At 34.8% G+C, this 24,992-nt stretch overlaps 1 protein-coding gene across 1 annotated transcript; it reads left to right on the top strand.

The window, feature by feature from the left end:
- Positions 1-21,137: 21,137 nt before the first annotated feature.
- Positions 21,138-21,920, top strand: LOC147075424 (zinc finger CCCH domain-containing protein 15-like). The gene has a single exon (XM_085942489.1). The coding sequence runs from the start codon at positions 21,138-21,140 to the stop codon at positions 21,918-21,920; it is 783 nt and encodes a 260-aa protein (XP_085798615.1).
- Positions 21,921-24,992: the final 3,072 nt, after the last annotated feature.

The raw sequence follows: 24,992 nt of genomic DNA on the forward strand, positions 1-24,992 counted from the left end.
CTATACACGGTTGTAGTTGTTCACAAAACAATATATATTTCGGTTCAGAATTAATCTTATGCTGTGATGCATCTGTACTATGCTGCTTAATCAACTCGAGTTGTTTGTTTTCATGGTTTATCAGTTTTTTCTCTAATTGTTCATTTTCATATCTTATTAAATCACTGAAATTTCCCCTACTTTTATCCTCAAGCAGTTGAATCTGCAACTGCAAATCTGATATTTCTGTGTTTTTCTGAAAAATCTCATTGGATAACTGAAAAATAGACTCCTTCAAATCTTCCTCCTTCAGTTTATACGTGTCTATTTGTTCAATTTTTATATTTAATAAATCTAAAAGCATTTTTGAATTATTGATATTCATATTGGCTTGTTCCAACTCATTCCTGTTCTGCCCTATTTCCAATAGATTGGTCACTTCTATAAGTTTATTGTTTTTAGCTATCAGCTGTAACTTGAAACCTGCATTCTCTTTTTGTAACGTTTTTATTTGATCATTCATTTTTGAAAGTGATTCTTTGAAGAAAGAGAGCCTTGCTTCATGAAAAGTGTTTAGTTGCAAAACCAATGTGTGCAAATGCTCGAAATGAATAACTAGTTTGTCTAAAGAAGGTTTGGGAATGGCTTCAATTTCGGAAGTGGAAAAAATCTGTGAGATGTTAAAAAGGAATGCACTTGGATGAGATATGCTATAATCACAATCAATATTTTGCGCAAACTCATTCTGCTTGGAGCTTAATGAAAAATCTGGCATTTAGGGCTAAAAGCCCAATAATATTGAGTTTAGTTTAGTAAAATATTTCAAAAAATATTTTCAAAACCATAATGATTTTATTGCCAGGGCTTATAGTGATTTTCTAATCATGTATGTGGCCATAAAACACATATAGGCCATTACTATCTTATCCTGTTTTAAAGAAAATCATCAGATCTGTGATTCATGGCATATACAATCTAAATTATTGGATAACAGAAATGTTAGCTTTGTGCTTATTAATGGTATATCACTCACATCTCGACAAGCAAGCTGATTTTACTCATTATCAAACCCACAACAAATTGGCATGAGCTGTAAAGACACACTAGTAATTTGAAAATTCTTCAATCAAACAATGGCAGGTATTATTTGGAATAATTTTTGCACTTTGCACTATCCCTTAAATGTCTGAGATTGAAAAGTTAGTTTCACTTGGAAAATATGAACAGGCTTGCTTGTATCTTTCTACAGACTTGAGTGGCTTAAGTGTGCTTATTTACAAGCTGTGTCCTTTATGTAATAGTTTGAAGAATTTTACAAATGGATTGGAAATTAATCATAAAACAGTGAAATCTCATTCAGATAACGTAAGTATTCAAGACATAAACAGTACCACATTGGAAAAAAACATCATCCAGATTCTTGAAATTTATACAATTTTGAAGAATCCATTTGATTTTTATTCTATCTTACCTTCAGATGAGTATTTCGGCCTCCAAGAATATTTAATTTCAAATCTATCAAAATATCCAGAGAAGGTCAAGAAAATAATGCTGAAGTGCTTGGCCCTAATGCTTCCCCCATTTATAGCCAGTATTGAAACGTCCAAATTTGAGTTCATACATAAAATTACTCTCAAAAGGACTGAAGATGAACAGTATGTTGAAAACAATTTTGTGTTTTGGAAAATTGCAGCAGAGATGGCTAAGTTGGGGAAAATAGAACATTGTGAAACAAAACAACTTGTAAATGGTTATGGTTTTAGTATTTACGAGGATGATCCAGTTCTTTTACAAAGAATTAAAGTAAAGATTGTTTGTGGGATTTTAAATAAGATAGGAGATGGCAAGAGTTGTGGAGAGAGCAATGGGCATTTAAGCAATTCTGTAATGGTCGAAAACCACGAAATATGTAGTGACATTTCCAAGCATAATAGATGCCTTAATATTTATGAAGAGCTAATTCAACTATTGAAATCAAATAGCTCTAAGCTGGGCTGGACATTGAGCAAGCGAATTCACAGTCTGAAACACATTAATTCCATTGATTTGATCAAGAGCCTAATTACTGGTAACAGAATGGACACTGATGAAATCTTTGGAGATGAGCAGCTATATATCAATCTTTTCCAAATCATGGCGCTAAATATTCTTAGTGCTGGTAGCAGTAGGACCAACGAGAAATGTATTTTTACTTTTTTGAAAAACCAAAAGTCATCGATGGAGATTTCAAATATGCAGCTGCTTTTACAGCAAATATTTCAGTTAATAGCAAAGTGCTTGTTATACGATTCGGAATTTACTTATAAAAGCCTTGTTGTTCGAGAAACAGCTATTTTTCTTACATGGTCAATATTGAGAAAAGCTTCAGTTTCAGGATTTGAACAAATATTGTTTGAACAAAAGAAATTTGACCATATACTAATATATCTTTTGCTTCTGGGAGTATTTGATCGTGAAAAAAAGTGTAGGGATGCCTCAATAACCACTATGAACGAGTTTAAAGATCGATATCCCAATCAATTCAACAGACTTTTCAATTTAAACAATAGTTTTAGTCCCTTGATTAAACTCAGCACAGCCCCACCAAGCAGTTATATTGAATTTTCCACTAGTTATCAGAAAGAAGCAGGTTTTACATGCAATTTCATTCCTATTAAAGAATTATACACTCACCAATACGATGACGCTACTTCTAAATATTTCACGAATCTCCTATATTGCTCACTCAACACACCACTAGCCACAAACAACTATAAACTTTTCCAAACCTATTTTTATAATTTAATTTATCACTTTGATCATAAAACAAGGAGGGCAGGAGCAAGAATGCTATGCCAGTTCTGTGATGATATCAGTCTTAGAAACTCTACAACCATAGAATTGGATGGAGGGTTTCTATTTATTATAGAAAGGATCTTACAGATAAATTCAAACATAGAAAAAAGCAATGCAACTCAACCTCCAAAGTTTTTATACGATATTTCGGAAAGAGAGGTTGATCTGTTTAAATCAGATATGAATTTAACTAAATATTCAAAAAGTAGGCATTTCAATGCATTGGTGGATTCCTACCTCAAAATCTCTTCACTTATTCTTAAATCTGTTGAATTGCGCCGAAAAAACATAATTACTAATGTGGAGTCTGGTAGATTTGAAATGATAGAGGATTTAATGAAGAAAACTCTTGAAACAAATATTATTTTTTTACTTTCAAAAAACATTTTTTCAGAAGACCTTGAATTTATCCTGAGTAAAATTGCAACAGAACGTTTCTTTACTCAATTCAAAAACAGACATTCAAATAGTGCATTTATCCTAGCCCATTGCTATAATCAAACCGATTTTATGGGTTGGGAAAGGAAATGCATATTTGAAATTGAAAGAAAGTCTTCAGATACTGCTTTGTGGATAAATGGACTGGGAAAGCTGCATGATCTATATAACTTCAAATACGAACGCCTTTATCGCCAGTTTGATATGATTAACCAACGTCTGAATGATTATTCGATTGGATATTATGGAGATGAGGGCTTCAGAACAAGAAGAGATTCGTTATTGCTGATATTAAAGATTTATCAAAAACTCATATGCCAGATTCATTTAGTAGACGAATATTGTATTCCGAGCCCCGAGTCATTAAAACTGACAATGTATAAAATAATTTGCCAAACCATCGTTAGATTTTTATCAGACAAATCTAGAAAACTCAGAAATATCATATTATCCTGGCTAATTTATGGAAAGTATACCAAATATGCCTCTTTCTTTACACATCTTCATTTGCAAACCACCTCAATGGAGCCTCTTTCGCATCAAAATATGTATTTAAGGAGTGTAAATGTGGATTTTAATGAGGAGTTTGATAAATTAATTTTACGCTATTTTGAGATGTATATGAAGAAGATAAGTGGGGATTTAGAAGATAATGGCGGAATTACCGATAATCATTCCGAGATGGGAATGGACCAGATTCATTTTGAAGCAATCTTTGAAGCATTTTCCGAAAATTATTTGGAACAGATAGTTGTTGGTCTGACAAATGTTATGAACACGGGTAGTAATGAATTTATTTATTCCATTTTAGAAAAATATCATATTAAGCTCCTGTAAGTTACAAATTTAATGCCTGATAGCTCAAGCAATAAGGGATATTGACCTCAAATGCTAATACATCTATGAATGGGATTTATTAAAAGCAACACTATCCGATAATTCGTGATCAAAGTATTATAACAAATATTGATTATAATGGTAAGTTTAAATTAAGTTTATTGATTTTGGTATGGTTGCAGGTTTAATCAGCAACTAGCTATGTTGATAATCTCTTGTTGGTGCATATGAAACTTGAATCATACATCCTTTAATACTTTCATCCAATAAAGCAGATTTACAGTTTATAGATTCTTCAAGACTGGAAAATCTAACATAAGACACTCCTCTAGACAGCCCATTTACATTATCAACTGGAACCGTAATTTTTATACCCACTGTTTTAATTCCATTCTCTTCCAGCTTTTCTTTGATGTCCTCTTCGGTAGTGAACTCACTTAAACTCGATAATTTAATTGTGTTAGAAGGTGGATAGTTTTTATTCTTATCATCTGAGCTTTTTTGAAGATGATTTAGAGACTCTCTACTGTTTCTGCTGGTATCTTCGGAAAATCCTGAAAAACTACCAATCTTATTGTCTTTATCCGAGTGATTTCCTTTTCCATAATGATCTCTGCTTGGGTAGTTGGATGAAGTCGAAAATCTGTGATCTTTAGATATAAATCCATCATCTCTACTGTTTGGGGATCCATCTGCTCGTTCATACCTCTTTGAATAGTATTCTCCATTTCTCTTAGGATAATATTTCCTTTTCACATTTTCTTGATTGTAACCATAATCCAAATCAGCGGAGTTTCTCGAATAATTGTAGTGATCTGTACCATTCTGTTTTTTCTCTTCTTCACTCTTATTGTCGGAGTACCTCAACTCCTTATTCCTGAAGCCAGAGTCATATCTTGGAGATCTCCATTCGTTTCTCGATTGATATGATCCTGTGCTTCTATAGTCGGACCTGTTAGTATCGGTTTTATTTGGCCACTTAGTGTTGTGAAAACTTTCACCACCATACCTTTCTATAGTGTCTTCAAAACTCGGACTTTTTTTACTTGACTTGTATGAGTCATTATAATAGTTATTGTCGGTATATCCACTCTTTGCCACATAATTAGTATCAAAATTATTATTATTAAGATTTCTTTTCATAGATGGGGTATGATAGGTATTACTATCTCTTTCGTAGCTGTGTGGTCCATTACGGTGATAGGATCTATCACTGTATCCTTTACTGGTATAACTATACTCCTTATTAGCATAGCCATATCCTTTATAGCTATCTTTATACGATTCAGAATAATTGTGTCGATCTTTCCAGTATTTTTCACTTGGTGGACACGTGGTCGAGCTATCGTTTTTAGGATCATTGCTGTGTTTCTCATCTGTTCCGTTTTTTTGGCTGGCCATTGTAGAGGGGTTAAAATAAATTAGCATAAAAAGCGAATAAGCAGATCTCAACTTTAGTTTGCTCTGAAGAGTTATCCCTAAAAATTGATCCTTATTGCTATATTACACACATGTTACTTACCTTATAGACTTTTCTTAATTACATACATAAAAAATCAGTTAAAGTGGCTGAGAAAAATTGAAAAGTCTGTCTGTTGTTAGTTTATTTAGGTGGAAGACGTCTACCCAAAGGAAACTCTATTTTTATTTGCAATCGGATTGTGTGCTTCAATAGTTAATCTAAAATCTCATCTATTGGATGTCTTTTAGCTTTGCTAGAAGATGGAAGGTGGCTAACAAGATAATGAATTCTGGCAACAGTTCCCATAACAATAAAATTTAATGGGAGGAAGAAACCACTGGAAACATCTGTCGAACACACTATAAACAGTTGTTCACAGCAGTTTATAATTTGGGGCTTCAAGGAATTGATGGTCTGTGATATATTGGGGTAGAGCTCCTCGACTCCATTCTCAGACTTCTGCTTGGAAGATTTAAATATTGAATATTCATCATCTATAAACTTTGTCTTTGTAATTAGACGTCTTATTTGCACCATTTTCCTTAGAATCAAGCTGCTTTTAAACTGATTGGAGCTTCTGTATATCAATCTCTGCAAAAATACAAACTCTATAGATAGCAGGGAGTTTATTTTACTTAGTTTCATACTCAAGGGCAAAATCTGAAAGAAAAAATTCGTGAACATCTTGTTCGATGGAAACTAAACACGTAACAAAGAGGACGTCTAATTAATCCATGATTTAATAATTTCTCTGACGGTTGTTGTTCCTGGGCCTTGAGAAATCAACCCTGAGTTCTGTTCCATCAATAGTTCCTACAGACAGAAGAATACTCTTACATCTGATAGCATCATCAATGCTATCAAAACTTACAAATCCAAATCCTTTACACCTTCTTGTTTCACGATCTTCAACCAGATTCGAATCAAACCTACCTGGAAAATCCCTAAGTGTCGACCTTACAAAGTCATTAAAGTCCGGATTTGTCATGTGTGGTGGCAAACCAAACACAATAAGCCCACTAGATGGTTCATTATCCTGGCGTGGTCTTCTATCATCATTGAACCTTTTTGGTGCTCTGTCATCATCTCTGAAACGACGATCATCACCACCCCTGGGAGGATAGCGGGAATCATCATCTCGACCAAAGCCACCACGTCGGTCATACCCTCCGCGCCTGTCATAGCTCCCACGACCCTCATCAGCACCATGCCTATCAAGTCCTGGACGCCTATCATCATCTCGACCAAAGCTGCCACGTCCTTCATATCCTCCGCGCCTGTCATAGCCTCCAAGGCTTTCATCAGCACCACGTCTATCAAATCCTGGACGCTGGTTCTCTCCTCGCCTGTCATAGCTACCTCTTACTTGACTACGATCATCTCTAGGTCCTCTTCTATCCCCATCGTTTTCAGTGACAGGGCCTAATTTGGTATCTGCGTTAGAAACAAACTTGGTGGTTTGTTGTTTTGGCCTTTTGTCCTCCTCTGGAGCTGTCCATCCTAACTCAACGGATTTTTTTGCCATGTGAGGGTTTTAAAATTTTTACAAATAAAAGGAAATAAAAAAGCCGGGAGATTCTATCCAACTATGTTCTGTAGGATAGCACCGTTATCCTATACAGGGGTGGTTTATAAACTAAGACGTTATAGAGTCTTCTTTTGCCCACAATTAAATTTTTCTAGGGCAAATTTAATAGTTTTTTATTCCATTACGACAAATACACAGACAACGGTGCTATTAGAGGCATCCAAATCAACATTAGGTGACTGAATCTACGATCTCATCAGACCCATGACAAGCCTATATAATAATGATGCAATGCTTACTAATACCCAATCACCTTCAACCTCCATCAGCCATTCCTCGGGCCAAAAAGCTCTGGATAGTCTTCCATCAACCCAAGTTGGACTTCAGTTACAATAAGCACTTGCATCGTATTAAATACTTCCTTGGATGTACTGGCATGCTCAAGTGCCTTTTTGTACATGCCAATTGCAGGCTTTTGTCCCAAAAAGTAAGCTGCATAGTGCATGTATGTATTATAATAAAATGGGTCTGCCTCAATTGCTAAATCTAAAAATTTTGAGATATTTACATTAATTGAGTCGTTCTGCACAGATTTAAGCATTCCATTTCCATCTTCTCCAAAGAATCCATTGGCATCCTTATCCATCTCCTTCGCTATTAAATATCCAAGTATATGTGTCCTAGGATCACCTTTGTAATAATTGATCAATTTTTGATAAAGTGGAGGAATCTTGTTAAACTCACAAATTGATAGGTAGAACTCGATGGAAATACATAGCAAATTGATATTTGTCGGAAATTCTTTCAAGCACATGTCTACCAATATCTTGGCATCATTTATTCTCTGCAACCTAATCAAAGCTATAATTTTGGTGTTTAAAAGCACCTCGTTGGAGATTAATTTCAAGGCCCTCTCAACTGTGTGTAATTGGGCTTCATAATCATTGTTGTTTTCATAAACTTTCGAGATCAAAAACAATAATGTCGGGTCCAAAGCATATTCTATAGTCTTTCCTGATGCTTTACATTCGATGTACTGTGAAATATATTCCAGATTATTTCCAACTGGTACCTTTAACAACAAATCTATCTGTTCAAATTCCTCTATGCTAGTGCTTCTAGTTGTACTATTCATATAGATTATGAAAAGTTTACTATAAACAAAATCATTTGGTAATCCTGTGGATGAAGCATGAAACCTGCATTCACTAGAGCTTAAGACCCTCAATGCCTCTGAAACCCCACCCTTCAGATAAATCAAGTATCCTAAGATAAACTGATAGAAGGGATTGCTTGCTTCTGCAACAAAATGATAACACTTTCCAAAATCCTCCGAATTGATGGCTGAAATTGCTGGATCTGAAAGCTCCCCAAGAAAGAATAATTCAGAAAACCCATTTGTAAGAATAATTTTCGAAACTTTCCCGGTGATTTGAAATTTTTCTGCACACTTTTTGGAATAATTTCTCAAATACTCTAAAGCCTCCGAATGACGGCTATCGGTGATGCAGGTTATCAGAAAAAGATCTCTAAAGGCATCTCGTTGTAGATTGATCAGATCATTGCATTTAAATCTTTTTTCTAGAAAATTGATGGAATCTCGTATCGGATTTTGTTTTATTAGTTGGTCTAGAACAATGATGGCATCCAATATGTTTCCAATATTGATGTGGCAATCCAAAACATAAGTCAAAATGTCGGGTGTCATATTGGACAGTAATCTGAAATGCTCCAACGCAGCTTTATAATCCCCATCCTGGTAATAAGTAATGGCCAAAGCGTACTGATAATTCTCATTGGTGGGTTTTTTGGCCAACTTAGATGTGCAATAGACGAAGGCGCCGGCCAAAACTACAATCCCTGCAAATTTACAGGATGTTCTGCTAATTTTAGGCATATTTAATTCGGGGATAGAAAAATATACAAATTTTTTGGAATGATACCTATCTTTGAGATGATGATATTAGGGATTGTAATATTTTGAAAATTGTCGCAACACATGGTTATATGTGTTTCAGTGCATTAGATCCGGCTCTCAAAAGCAACAAACTTGTCTTCACTAAAAATTAATAAAATTATTGTAATTTATTTTTTTTCCGTTTTGAGAACTTGGGTTTCACCAACAAGAAGAGAAGACATTGGGTCGCATGTGTCATCGCAATTAGAATATTTACCGTCAACGGTTGTGGATGTGGAGGACCCTTTAAGGAAGTCTGAACAGGGTTTGCACTTGAGCTTCTTGGATTGGATCTTAGGTGTTCCCTTAATACTGACGAGGTCTCCAAATTTATTAGTTTCAACTTTGAAGGATGGCTTTCTAAAGTATGATTTGCATGGTGTTTCGGTGATCGTAGCAACATAGCTTGGCCTTTCAACAATTATCTGCTTAATAAGTAAGTCACCTTTCCACAACTGTGTAACATTTTCATTAGATGTCACAGACCACTCGGGCTTCTCAACCAAATGGCTTAAGACATTCTTGGTGTAGCATTCTTTAGACTTTTGACTCATTGGGATAACACACTGTTTGGGGGTTGTTTCATTCAACTTTGTCTGGATGAGAGACTGGACCGACCTTGCAATATCCTTGAGCTTCTTCTGCTTCTCTTGAATGCATTTTGTATAAACAGTCATGTCAAATGTTGGTGGCTTTGGCTTGTTGTCATTTACGGTTATTCCTTCAACGGTAAATCCAATTTGGCTGCTCTTTTTACGACAATCGATTTCAGCATTCTTCTTTTGTGCCATTTGGTCTGCATTGATCTGATTTAGGGCATTGGTGATTAGGGTAGACTGTGGACTGTTATTAGCAGAGATAGTCATGTCACCTGCTGGTGCTACTGGTGGCTGTTGTGGAGTATCAGCTCTTGAAAAGGCCAAAAATAAACTGTACAAGGTTAAAGAACTCACTCGATTCATGATTGTATCCAGACATTATTTTTTTTATAATTCAAATGTAATACAAATGTTTCAGAATGAACCTATTGTTTCTCGAACAAATGTTTGAGGAAGTTTTGTTTCAAATCATAGGTGTTTCATTCTGAGTTTTTACGTGGTGAAATGATCGCTGAAAGTTTTGATGGGAATCTATTCTTGTGGTAGAGAATTTAATAAGCTGAAAATGATTTTTATGGGCATCGTCATCATTATATCATAAATGGTGCAACAAGATCTAGTCAAGATGAATAGCAGCTAAAAAGTTCCCAGTACGAGATGGGTCTATCCCTACTTTCCGGGGTCAATGGCTAAGTAATAACAATCATCAATAACGGTTGGTTTTAGAACATATCTAAGGAGATGTGCTTTGTTATCAAATTTCAATAAAGTTACATATATTAAATATATGGTGTTTTAAAACATCTCAAGAATATATTATATTCAGGCCTTTTTAAATAAACAACTACCAAACAATAAAAATATCTTAAATTAAACTTCTGAAACAACCAGGAGTCTTCAAAAATAAAAAAGCTATTTCTTATTAGATTTTATTGTTTAGCGCAAATAGCAGTACCACATCCATTCTGTGAAATTGTTAAATTTGGAGAGGCTGGCATCTCAACATTTCCCACAACAACTGTTGGGTAGTTCACTCTACTTGTGGCATTTGAAAAGCATGATCCAAATACGTGGTCTTGCCCATTGTTTGTTTGTCCGGTCTGGTTTCCGAATGTAGCTGGCTGTGCTGGACATTGAATGGAATTTTGATCAACACCCATAATTGGAGTTGGGGAAGTAGGTGGCTGTTGCACTAGTCCAGTATGTGGTTGCTGGGGCTGGGGAGGTTGAGGCTGAGAGACTTCTACTGGAGGAAGAGAAGTTTGTGTTGTCTTCTCCTCGGGTTTTGGCTGATTAGGAATTTGACTACCTTCTCCAGCTGGTGTGCAATTCATGGTAGTGGTTAAGTTGCAAGACTTCTGTGGCTCATTTTGTTGCTGAACTACTGGTGCAAACTGAACAGGGGTACCAACTTGCTGTAAAGGAGGTGATGTTTGTTGAGGTTGACCAACTTGATAGTTAGGGACATCACTACCTTGCTGAGGAAGTGGTAAGCATGCCCCATATCCTGGAATGACATTGGTGCCACCTGGAATTAATTGAATTGGTTGGTTAGTAGCTGGAGAAGTAGCACAATTACTTCCATTTTGTAGCAATGTGGACAAGTCACTGGTTGGATTACCTGTAGACCCTGCATTTCCACATGGGCTGGAGCATACATCATTTGCCCTAATGATAGAAATGGCAGTGAAGAGTGCTATAAGCTTTTTACTGAACATATTTGTCCTGACAAATTTTGTTTTTATAGAAATCTTGAAACATTACGTTTCATTTTATTTAGAACAGCCAATAAATCACTAAGCTTGGCTTATAAAACAAAATAGTTTATAAAAACCGTATTTGAAACAAAAAAGATTGTTTATGGATTATAACATAACGTCACAAAAAGTAGCTATAGGTTTTGAATTAGAAACCTGTTGCTTTCAGGTTTCGATGTGTAAACAAAATAATTCAGCATATCCCATATGATCATGCAATATCTTAATCTTATATTATATAAGATGTAAATAGTATACTTCAACAAGAGGTAGGTGCAGCTTAATATAGCTATTTCAAAGAATCAGAGTTCTCAAAGCTTGATTTATTAGAAAATAAATGGATCCAGTTGTGCACTACTCTCTTCCTGCTTAGATGATGAGTTAGATCTCATGGTATTAAGAATCTCTAGATCATCCATAACCTCTAGGGGCATATTTGATTTGAGGTAGAAATATGTTTTCTCTTCGTTGATGTCACAGTGGATTTCTGAGTCTGTATTGGAATGGATAATCATAAATGGAAGATAAAGCCTCTGATCCTCCGGGCAATTTCCCAGAAGAGCATTTCTTCTGGTTATAAAGTGGAGAGAATCTCTCATAGACTGAAGCTTATTTCTTTCTATCCTCTTCTTCTTAACATCGTCTTTTGATTCTATAATGTAGTACTTCTTTCCTCTTTTACCAATAACATTCACCGCTCGCATAACATTCAAAACGTCATATATTCTGCGGACTTTGGTTTCAAGGTTTTTTGTGGAAATTCTATCGACAATTTGCTGGTATGTACATTCTTTTTCGTCTTTAAATATTGTGTATACCGATTCGGTAATGAACTTCATTCCCTCCTTTTTTATATCTAGCTCGAGTAGTTCAGACTCGCAATGGCTCATGGGACGGCTAGTAGATGTAAAGTAAAAAGTTTTTAAAAAAATCGAAAAAACACAAGTTACTGGGCGTTTAAAGTTGTGAAATATTCTAAATTCCTATGGGAAGTAACTAACTTGGCTTCCTAATATGCCAAAAACCTTCGTCAATCGATTATCAAAAATTAATTTATTAATAAAGCCATTTACCCAAAAAATTTAAAATTATGTGATTGAAATTAGTATTATTTTAAAAACATTCATTGATTATATGAATGAGTTAGTTAGATTAAAGAAAACTAGTCGATGCTATTGAATAGTGCATGCTTTCGACAGTCAGCAAAATAATATTTACTTAATGTGGTTTAACTTATTTTATCAAGCAATTTCAAAAAAAGAGTTTAGTTTACAAAGCATCGCCGTTAATTTGAGACAAATTTGCAAGGAACAGTCTTGAACATAAATAACAATGTTTTTTAAACTCTACTTGTGTTTAGACTTTAATTCCAGGGGTGTCTGGGCTCTTTACTGTGATCATGAATAACGTTGTATTCTACACTCCCAGAGGAAACATAGATCATTATCCCTTACTATCTAATCAATGAAAGTTTAAAAATAAAATTTATTGGAAAAACAGATGAGGATTTAAGGGTTCAGCAGCAATGTTTTCATCAAGTTTCTCTTTGACTTCAATCTCCAACCCTGTTGTTCTTTGAAGATAGTCCTTTAATTCCTGGATAACTTCTAATTCATTGAACGAAATCTCCTTATACTTCTCTGGGGAACTCAGATAGTCCATACAGAAAATCATTCCCTTTTTCTGGTTGATATTGTTTCTACTCATAATTTCTGAAACTACTCGAATCACCTGTTTCTTTAAGTCACCATTTGATGAAGATATTGATATTCTAGACAAGCGATTTTCCAGTTGCTCCTTATGAGTAATTTTGTCAATTTCCTTAATACACTCTTCCTTCCAATCAGCATACTTCTGGCTCACCGTTATTATAACTTTTGAATAGTTCTTGTTCATTAGTTTGGTGCAAAGAGATCTCACATATTCTAAAGAATCAATGTATTTGGTTGTAGAAATAACAATGTCCGTTGAAATTGTGGAACAGGAGTTTGTATGTTCAGAATTCAAACTTTTTGGAACAACATAATCAGAAACCCCAAAAGACTGTGGCAGATGCTTGGGTGCCCCACTAACTTCCATCAGATATCTCACCAAACTTGGTATAATTGGATACATAAGTTGAATGATAGATGAGTAGGCATATTGGATCAAACTCTTATTGCCACCACCCAAACCATCATACAATTCAATAAGATGAAGATTCTCATAAAATGCATATTTCAGAACATCCCTATAAACCATCTGCTCATGCGCATCGATTGAAAATAGAATATTTTTGTATAGTAGGTGGAGGAAAGCCAAATCAACCAGAGATGTTGGTTCCCTATAATCATAAGCAATCTTTTTGCCAAAAATATCTTCCACTGACTTAGTAAATGTATATAACTTAAGAACAAATGAGTTTGCATTGGATTCCAAAAAATTAGCATCTTCATTTGTATCTCCTGCCGCGGCCAGGCACAATCTAGTGGAGCTAGTACCAAACTTCTTTAATGCATCATCCACTGTTAAAAAGTTACCTGAGCTCTTACTCATTTTGGCTGAATTTAACATTAGGTGGCCATTGGTAAATATGCGTCTGGGCCAGTTCTCTTCAGGGAATAGTGCTACATGATTCATTATGAAAAATAGTAGATGGTTTGGAATCAAATCCTTTCCAGAAACACGCAAATCCACAGGATAAAAATGCTTAAAGGCATTTCTGCACCGAATCAGAATGGTTTCAAAACTATCATTCCATTGTTGAGTTGATGGTCTGATTTTTCTAAACTTTTCTAATGAAGTATGTCCGAAAATAAACTCCCAGACCTGATCACACAACAAAGCACTCGGAAATATTTCGTCCTTACCTTCCAAATCTTTGAATAAAAGATGCTTAAATGTATATAAAGCCATATAAATCGTAGAGTCACTTAATGAATCAATAAGATATCTCTCGTCCCAGGGCAATCTGGTTCCTAGACCAAATTGGCGACTTACTCCCCACTTGTGAATCCAATCAAGAGAATCGTACAATTTATCTTTAGTATCAGATGAAGCATATAAAGCATCGAGACAGTCTTTCGTAGATCCCTTCCAATCGGGGTTGTCATAATCTATAAACCACTGATCAAGAAGACTAACAACACAGATGCCTCCAGATCTGGAAATAACTTTAGATTCTGGAATGAACAATTTTACAAAATTAGTACTCGATATCAACCGTGTAGATTCATTCTGAATGGCCTTGATTGTTTTAAACTCATTAATTAGCTCCATATTGGCACTTTTATCTTTCCCTATACCTCCATCATGCTTCAATTTTGCAGGTATTTCGAAATCTATTAATTCCATTCCTTCCAAATTGGCAAGCTCATCTGTATTTTCAATCGAATCAACTTGATATTGCAGTGAATTGTACAGCTCCGCTTCAATACCATATTTTTTATCCTCAATTGTGAAAGAAGTCCACTTTGCATTCTTAAAGGCTACAATTGTGGGATTGGAGGGAATAGTGGACGGATCCTTAACCCTAATTAGGTATGTAATGTCCCCATATTTAAGCTTATAGCATATTGTCTCAACCGGCTTGACACCTTCTCCTTCTCGTCTATCGTGATCTAGGCAAGCCTGCTGATCAACTGGGCAAAATATCGAATATCTCTTACCAAATGCTATTAATCCAAGACCTTTCAATCTGTTGAACTGAAATCGAACAAATGAGTCATAGTATGGATTTATTTCCGTAGTTATAAAGGATCGACGCCAGTCTATGTTAGCATCAAACTTTAAGAGCGAATTCTTGCACAGAGGTGGGAAGGTACGGCACCAATGTAAAGGATCTACAAATGAGCACACACACCTATCGATGTTCTTATCTCCATTTCCCTTACACTTGTCACATCCTCGACTCATACCCAATGACTCCAATATATTAACCACCGAAACATCAACACGCTTGCCCTGTAGTTCTTCACCCAACTTCTGAGCTGAGGCTGAAATTGGCATTCCAGTGCAGTGGAATGAAAATGGAAAAAGAACATTAAATCCTTGCAATTCTTTAAAATAAGAAAAGAAATCACTTTTCGAAATTGAGTATAAATGGCCCAAATGCAGTTTCCCATTCATATAAGGATATGGAAAAGTAATAAAATATTTTGGCCTATCAGAAACTTCAACAAACTTTTGATGATAAATCTCCTTGGAGTTTAGGTAGTGCAACTTGGTATTTTGAATCTTTTCAGTGCCCGAATCTATCTTGCCCTTACTTTCTTCTGCTGAACAATCTTCAACTAGCATTGAGGGGATAAAATTTTAAAATATTCTATGAAATGTATTTCCTTATAAAAATCAACTACAGGCGAAAGTAATATATGGCATATACTTTTATGTTCTATTAAGCCAGATGATAGGTCAATAGCAACAGTTATATATAGTAATGGAAATGATGTCCATGGTTCTTACTCTCTGCCGTGATTAATACAATAAGGTAAAGGGTTTTTATGGAACTATATGTAAAAATTTATTGAAAAGTATCTAACTATCCATATCTCTCTGTCTTGTTATGAAATCCAATATCTTCTTAAATGGATTACAAAAGATCTTCGAGTTCTGCCAATTCATCATCTATTTCTTCAATTTTATACTTTTTAACCAGTTCCTGATCGATATCACTAATACTTTTGTGGTCTGCCTCAAGAATAATTCTTTTAGAATTTATCTCATTACTATTAATACCATTGTTATTGATGGAAACTACATTGCTGGGGTGTCTAGGCTCAGATTTAACATTATATGCACTCTTTGACTCCACAGCATCTGGCAAACCAATGCTGTCAGTTAGATGGTTAAGAAATCCATTTTTCGAATCTAGAAATTCTTCTGAAGCTTCAATACAGCGATTTTCTGGCTGCTTATCGATGATACCTGGAGTGTCATTGACTGTATGTATCTTTCTCTTAATGGGATTGTCCAAAGCCTCCGAATTTAATTCTCCATTGGAATCACTCTCCAAGTGGAATACGTTAGGGTTACTCGTTTCTATATTTGATCCTAATGAGCTAGTGCAAACTTCCAAACTATTGTGTAACTCCAATGGCTCATTACTATCCAAACCTGTGCATTCTCCACTATTCAAAACATTATGACAAGGAATGGAACGGACCGTGCTCTGTTCCACTCCTTGATTATGCTCCTCCAGCATGTCTTTTTTTATCAATTCTCCATCTTTTTGCTTGATTCTTTTGTGAATTTCATCAACAACCTTTTCCAATTCCTGTGTACTTTCAACTTCAAGCACCATTTGCTTCAATTGGTCAATGGAATCTTTTTGTTGATTTGAATAATCTATTTTTTTGTCTAATCCTGATCTTGGGGAATTGACTATTTCATTTGTCTTATCCATCGGGTCCATTGATGTGTGTTCGCTCGAAATCTCCCTTTTGGCCTTCTTCTCGGCTATTGCTTTATGAATCTCTTCCAAATCAACCACCTCAAGCTGCTTGCTTCTTTCGTTCTTTTCACGTCGTATATTCGATAGCTTCTTAACTTTTGCCTCCTTCCATTCATCTTTTTTTGAATCTTTGTGTCTAAATTCGCAGAACTCCTTGGTACATCCGCCTTTATCCTCCCAGTAGCATTGGTCCGACTGTCTCTCTTTCTGTAAATGGTATGTTGAGTGGCGCATAGGACAATCTTCTCTACAAGCTCCACTGTGATTCCATTCCTCACAGAGAATATTACACTGTTTAGACAGCGGATTGTGGCGATAGGTACAAGTGGGACCACGTTTACAAACTGAATAAAGAAAATAATAACAATCTGCAGTTTCCACGGGCATAAAATAGGGGATGACTAAAAAGTATTCTTCACAAAGATAGTCTAAGAAATGGAAATACCATTTTATTTCATACTGTGTAACACGGATTCAGCTCTTCATTTCTACTTGGAATGAAAACAATTATTGTGCTTGATAATCTTATCAATGGTACTATATTTATACATTGTATAACGTGATTAAAATTTACTGATAAATTCTATTCAATGCCATGCAAATTCAAAACTTCAAACGTAAAAGTGCTCATATAGGACGTCTCTGCGTTATAAGGAAGTCTACTTAAATTCAATAAAATGAATAGTTTGAGCACTTTTTATATGGCAATTAAAAGCTGATATCAGAGAACATAAACAATGCTACTGGTTCACCACAATTTTCTCCCATCAAATTTGATTTTCATTTGCAAAAATCTCATAGTCTAAATGTTCCACACAAACTAACCCATTGAATTAAAAATTTTTAATAAAAGCGAGAGACTTTGGATTTGTATCTAATTCCACCATGGTAAGAAGCTGGATTGTTATCTTACAAATTAGTAAAAGTAGCTGAAGATCGTATTATGGATCTGTTTTTCGCACAAATGTTAAAATGGAACATCATCGAAAGTGTTTCTAGTTTTTATTCAAAATTCACTTCTAGCCTTTGCTTCACTCCATGCATTAAAACCATCTAGTTGGTAAATCTTTTTATTGGTAAAATGTATAATTTTTGAAAATCTCGGCAGAAGTGATATGTTGTGAACGATCATTATCACAGTTACTCCAGATTTGTTCAGCATTGTCAAATTATCTACTAATTCCATTTCAGAGTCCTTATCAAGTGCTGATGTTGGCTCATCAAGCACCATTATTGGAGCGCCCTTAATCACGGCCCTCATAAAATTTATACGTTGTCTCTGACCACCACTTAGAAATTTACCATTTTCACCCGTCCATGTTTCATATCCATTTTGAAGTTGCGAAAAAAATGCATGGTAGTTGTATTTCTTGCACAGTCGATATATCTCCTCTGGGCTGGGCTTGTTTTGGGAAAATGCCAAGTTATTAAAAACAGAATCGTTGAAAATATGGCTATCTTGGGGGACATAAGAAATCATTTCTCTTAGTGACTGTATCTTGAAGTCTTCAATTGGAGTTCCGTCGATTCTGAATGCCCCCTCAGTCTTCGAAAATCTCAAGATTGATTTCACAAAAGATGATTTTCCTGTCCCATTCTGGCCAACTATAGCTACTAAGTCTCCCTTGTTAATCGTTACATTAATATTTGTTTGAATCATAGTACTGCCAGCATATAAAGTTACATCTTGCAAGGTGATTTTGTCGGTAAAAGTGACCATGTAGTTGTCGGATGGTAAGGTTTCAGCATTAGTGTTGTCTATTTTATTAATGGTATCGTTGGTACTAATTGATTTCTGTATCGTCTCTCCCTTAAATCCACTTCTACGGCTTCTTTTGATCCAATCTCCATAAGAGGTTTTCTTAATGATATCAAACAGTTTGTCTCGAATATCTGTGAAGTTGGTTCTATATTTCATATATATGGCATTGTAAGCACTCACTTGCTCCAGATCAAACATACATCTATCGGGCATGGTAATTATAAGATATAACACAACAAGATGTGGTGCTATTATAGCTATTTTCTGGAGAACCTTTAGAAATTCCTTGATAAAGTTATATTGGTGTGTCTGAAGCGTGACATTTTTTAAGGATCTTCTATAATTTGCTGTCTCGACAGATTCTTTGTTAAAAGACTTTATAACGTCAAAGTTATTTAGAATATCAGTCAGAATAAATATCTTCGAATTAAACATGTTCAAAATGGCCTGTTCATTTTTGTCTATATACCTTCCGATTACAAACCCAAAAATACTGGCAAGCGTTAGACCTCCTAAGAGAACAGCCGCAGTAAAATAGTTGCACAACTTCGATATTTTGTATGTGATGATCATCCAAAAAATAATTAGATCTGGTATCTTGCATACTAAGATAATTGTTGCCTCTGCTAGACTATCGGAGCCCCGGATAATAGATTCTTGTATCTTTCCAGTCCCAGCGAGATGAAATTCATTATTGTCGTATTCCATAGTGCTAGAAACTGCATCGTTTAAATAGTCTCGATTATATTTTATCTCCAGAAACTCGGATAAAAATTTGCCAAATCCCGATATCAAATAGTGCTTCAAAAGAGATATGGATAGCCTCCTTAGAGGGCCTAGTTTATCTGCACTATCAAATCGGATCGCATCAACAGCATCGCATCCTTGTATCACCAAAATCATGGAAAGGCGATTGTCAAGTATCGAAATTATCAAACCAGCTCCAATTAATATCAAATAGCTCTTCTGTTTTACAGTAGTTGCAAAAATATAGCTCAAAATCAATTTCTTAGACTGTATACTCATTCAATGGGGAATAGGATTATTTTTTTTTAAATGGAAAAATATTTTCGAAAGCAGTGGAGAATCTCAATGTGTAATAGAATTCAAGTGGAGTTTGTGGCAATTGAAATATAGACGTTGGTGACTGTCAAATTACGATTATTGATTATTTGTATTTTTAAGGAGCTAAAAAGGAATTTAATCAAATTTTTTAAGTATAAAAGCATTATTAAAACAAATGGATGCCCAGCCGGGTAAAAATTGGATGCTTCACTGTTGACAGGAAATAGTCTAGCCGCAGATCCAGGATCATTGAAAGATTTGTTTGTTATTGGAATTACAATATAAACATCAAAAACTGTTCATGCCCAGAGGCAATTCCTCAAGAAAGGCTAACCATTTAGATTAAAAATTTGTTAGGCTCATTAAATATTTAATCTATGGATCTTATTAATAAACTCATATGAAAAATCAATATTTTAATAAGCGTTCTCAAACATATCTTTTCCACAATAGAAACCTTCATCTTGGTAGGAAGCTTAATAAATACTTTATTCAATCTTTAAATTCAAAATATAATTGGTTCCTCCCTTAATCACTTCAAATCTTCCAATTCTAGACTCCTTCGATACAGCAACTAATACTTGACCTCCTGTTTTACAAAATGCTGTGGGCACTCCTACAACTTCTAATTTATCGACAATATTCATGGATTTATCCAATATATTTATAAGGTATATCATACCAATGGATCCAACCAAAACTGTTGAAGAATCTAAAATACAAAGCGAAACCGGTTTGGATTCGATTTTAAGCGAGCATAGTGGCTTATCATCTTTGAAAACTTCCAGAATCCCATTCTCAGATCCAACAACAAAAATATTTCTATCAACAAAGGATATTACCAGTGGAAATCCCCTAAAATTAATGGTTGACTCTTTACTGTCGTACAATGGTGTGATCTTTCCTTGTAAACTATTTTCTGCAATTGTAACCAGTTTTTCTGAGTTTGCTGAAAAATCGATAATATTTGATTTATGACAGAAGTATGTTTTTTTCAAAATGAATTTTTCGCCAAGCTCCAAAATTTTTCTAGAGTTTGCGCACAAAATATCGCCGGGTGTTGATTTTTGTAACTTAATGATTTCATTGCTTCCGGTATTGATTTTTTTTACAACTTTATGATCTTCGTTTATTCCCAAAATACGGCCGTCTTGAAATCCACAGTACAAGATGCTTTCATCGGAGGCAAATTCGAGAGAGTTAATTTTTGAAGTGAAAACAACAGACTTTGTACCACCAGGGGTAAGATATATTAGCTTGTTCGATTTTGTGGAAGTATATGTCCGTCCAAAAGCTGTCTCTAGATCGGTTATGGGGAACTTGATATGATGCTTATCTTGTGGAGTAATTTTTTTGAAAATCATTTTTAACGGTTTAAAACTATCATTCTGATTTAGCCACGTTGTACAAACTTTTGATAATTCCGGCAATGGCAATCTTTAAATATCTAGTTAGACATAGAATTTTTACCAAAAAATGGGCCCAAAATGGCAAAACCCCAGAAGGCAGCCGCGCCAATAAAACAGAAATCAGCTAAGGATCTGAAAAAAGAGCTGGAGGCCAAGTTATTTGGTGAAAAGAATAAGACCAAAAAGAAGGACATTCAAACCATGATTAAAAAGCTTGATTTGGAAATGGAATTGGAAAAAAAGTCGAAGCAGGCCAAAGAGGATGCTAAGAAGGTTGAAGTCAAACAGCTCATTCCGGTTGGAGTAGATCCTAAGACGGTTCCATGCATAAACTATCAAAATAAAATTTGCTCACTTGGAGACAAATGCCAATTTGGCCATGACATTATAAGGAAAGAGGTGAAAAGACAAGAACTAGAAAGCGAAGAGCCTAAGGTTAAGCTAGTGTGCAGATTTCTAATTGATGCGTTAAATTCAGGTGAATATATGCCAAGCTGGACATGCCCCAACCCGAGCTGCAGGGATATTCATAAGTTAATTGAGCTAGGCTCTAATAAAGATGCTGAAGTTTCTTTGGAAGAATACATTGAACTACAAAGACAAACTATGGCAAACATAAAACTGACACCTGTGACAGAAGAATCCTTTGGTATTTGGAAGGAGAAGAAGCTAAAAGAGGAAGAAAAGCATGCATTGAGAGTGGCAGCACTTTCATTGAATGCCAAGGGTATTGATTTGTTCAAATCTAGACCTGAAATATTCGACGATGATGAAGAAGCGGTCGATGGCGACGATATAGACTATCATCATAGAAGCTATGAATATTCTGAGGAGAGTGAAGTAGAAAGTCCAAGCATTTGAAACTACAATAAAATAGTTAATTAAATAGAACAGTAAGGGGTGAGTTTTGCCTATCATAGCATTTGAGGATGTTGGATAGGTAAACTTTTCCAGTTATTTTATATTTATTATATTGAAATTGTTAAAGCATCAATCATATAGGGGATTTTGGCAATATTAACTCTACTTCCACTGCATTTACATTCTACCATTTGTGCAGTGATTCATTACCACTGCTATGGTTTTATTTATGCATAATGTTGTCTTCTACTAACCCATCCATAGTTTTGCGGAAGTAGAGCTTTAAACTACAAGAAATAATACCACTTCCAGACTGTATTAGTATATAGTTATGTAATAGAATACACCATTCTCCCGAACAATACATCCCCTTCTTTGAAAAATATTTGCCCCCTTAAATGTCCACCCCAACAGCCAGAAGACTTGTGAAGGATATGAATGTAATAAATAATTTGTCTAAAGACACTAGTATTTTTACTATGCCGCTTGAAAATGATCTCTTCACCTGGGTTGCTGTTCTCTATGGTCCAAAAAATACACCATTTGAAAATGGCATTTTTTCGTTGGTTCTGTCATTTACAGAGCAATATCCGCAGAGTCCTCCAGAGGTCAGCTTTTTGTCTAAGATGTTTCATCCGAATGTATATGAAAATGGTGATTTGTGCCTGGACATTTTAAAGAACAAGTGGTCTCCGTCATACGATGTTTTGGGGATACTTCTCAGCATTCAGAGCCTTCTTAACGACCCTAATACAGACAGTCCAGCAAATCCAGAAGCAGCAACACTTTTTAACAAAAATAAAATAGAGTATGAGAAAAGAGTTAAAATCACTGTAGAGATGAGCTGGGATGATATAGAAAACGAATTTGCCAAGATTGGGTCTTGAAATATGCAATACAACAATGTTCAATAAAGATATTTTATTTAATTTATCTACAAATTTCTTTTCGGTAGTTGCTGATTTAAATTCAATAAAGACCAAGGGTTTGCAAAAATTGCTATGGATTCTTCCCTGGAAACCTATAATCACTAATTTATTTTAATAAGTTGCCGAAAACTTCGAAAGTACATGGGTTTTGATTAATATAATATTTCACATCTTCACGTGCATGCTTGCCCTCTAAAATACTCATATATTCCTTTAATGCATCTAAGTAGAACAGTAGCATGCTGCATTTCATACGGTTTGATATGTTTGAATTTCTACCTCTGCCGCGCTCGATCATTCCATCCATAACACAAAACAGGAGCTCTGCCTTTGCAGTTAAAGAATATTCAATATAATTATTTTTTAAGGTTGCTAAATCAACAAACGCCTGGGGCAATGGAAAAAGTAAATCATAGTCCAGCAGCTCGAGAATATCCATTTCTCGGTATAAAATATTCTCGGTGCTACAGCTATTGTCAGTTACTAAGGAATATGTCGAAACTGGTCGAGTTGAGGTTTCTTCTATTTTGGCTGCAATAAACAGAGAAGTTATTCCGATAAGCTGATATTCATCCAGAGTAAACCCTTGCTTATCTGTGTATGTATCTACAATAAAGGTGGCAAGTGTAAAGGTCTGATGAGTATACCTGAACTCGTTGGCCACCTCATATATCCATCTAAACAATTTCATACGATGTGCGGTTTTATGTATTGTTATCCTGATATTTTTTCGTGCAATGTTCCTCCCGTGGAGGTTTGTTATATCTTGAAATGGTGTCTTCATTGTGGCAGAAAAGTTTGTGCTATTTATAGAATTTTTGGAGGGATTATTATAGTTAGAATGAATATAAAGTATTCTCAAAATAATTATCATATATTAAACGAACTATGACCATTATGCTAATGCGTATATTTAGATTTCCATAGGCCTATTGTCGATATATGCTGCTGGCTTTCATCCGGTTTTTTTTAAATATCTATAATACAACAATATGTTTAAACCAATAGTTTATTCGAGAATAATTGAGAGTATCTACATTCGAGGTTAAAATATGGATAGAATTCTTTGTATTCTTAATATTCTACACATTAAATTAAGTATCAACAGTTCAAATAATAGTATACAGTGTAAAAATAGTAAGTGGAAACAGTGCGATTTATATTATTCCAATTATTTTTGTATTTTCGAAACCAAGTACTATTGTATGATATTGCTTGTATTGGCAAAAATTTACTCCTCGAGTGCTTATGATTTGATAATACTTCAAAAAGGTTGTTATAAATGCACCATTTTATCAATGAAAAACTAGGAGGTTGCAGAGCATAAATGAGTTTGCAAAGGCTATTTTATTGTATTACAAAGATTTTTTCTTCTATAACTGCTTTTTTACAGCCCAATATGAGTTCTAACGAATATGTTTTATGTAAAACTAAAAATAGTAACCTAAACAGGAAGAATAAGGGGAATGCAATTTCACTTGAGGATAGAATGATTCTAAAAGAAATGATTTTAGAGTCATTCTCAGAGTCTGTGAAACGCTCCGCAGCAAAAAATACGTCTGACAATATAAAAGCTGTAGGCATATTTGCAAAATCTGTAGGAAACAAAAAATACCAAGAAGTAATAAGAAAATATTTGAAGAAGAAAATCAAATTAGAGTTCTTCAAACGATCTCAGGAAATAGATTTGAGGATCAGAAAATACACAGTGCTACGCAACGCACACATTTATGTCATCAAATCCATGCAATCTGATATTGCTGATCCGCATGAATATGGCTACAAATTTGGGTTTTTTCAGATCCAATCTTGTTTTAATGGATTATGCAACCTTTTAACAAGCTTTTCACACTTTCTAGACATTTTTCTACCAAAAACCTCCAAGATTAACAAGTTTGTACTCCATAAGCACCAAAGAGTCTTTTATTTCAAATCAGTTATTTATAGGCTGAGCAATAATTTGATCAAATCACTGAAAAAGCCCATAAAAAATCTTATTTATCTTTCATCAATATACTATAAATACCAAATTTACTCAGATTTTATTTACTCGGTAAAATGTGGATTTAACCTGCTTGGAACAGACGACTTCCTAAACACACTCAATTCATTTCCGAATCTTTATGAACTTGGAGATGACAAA

The sequence above is a fragment of the Rhyacophila brunnea genome, unplaced genomic scaffold (assembly GCF_057557595.1).
Source record: "Rhyacophila brunnea isolate RB1 unplaced genomic scaffold, BYU_Rbru_1.0 scaffold_145, whole genome shotgun sequence".
NCBI lineage: Eukaryota > Metazoa > Arthropoda > Insecta > Trichoptera > Rhyacophilidae > Rhyacophila > Rhyacophila brunnea.

Coding starts and splice junctions, on each gene's coding strand:
- LOC147075424 (XM_085942489.1), top strand. CDS start 21,138: ATGGCAAAACCCCAGAAGGCAGCCGCGCCAATAAAACAGAAATCAGCT.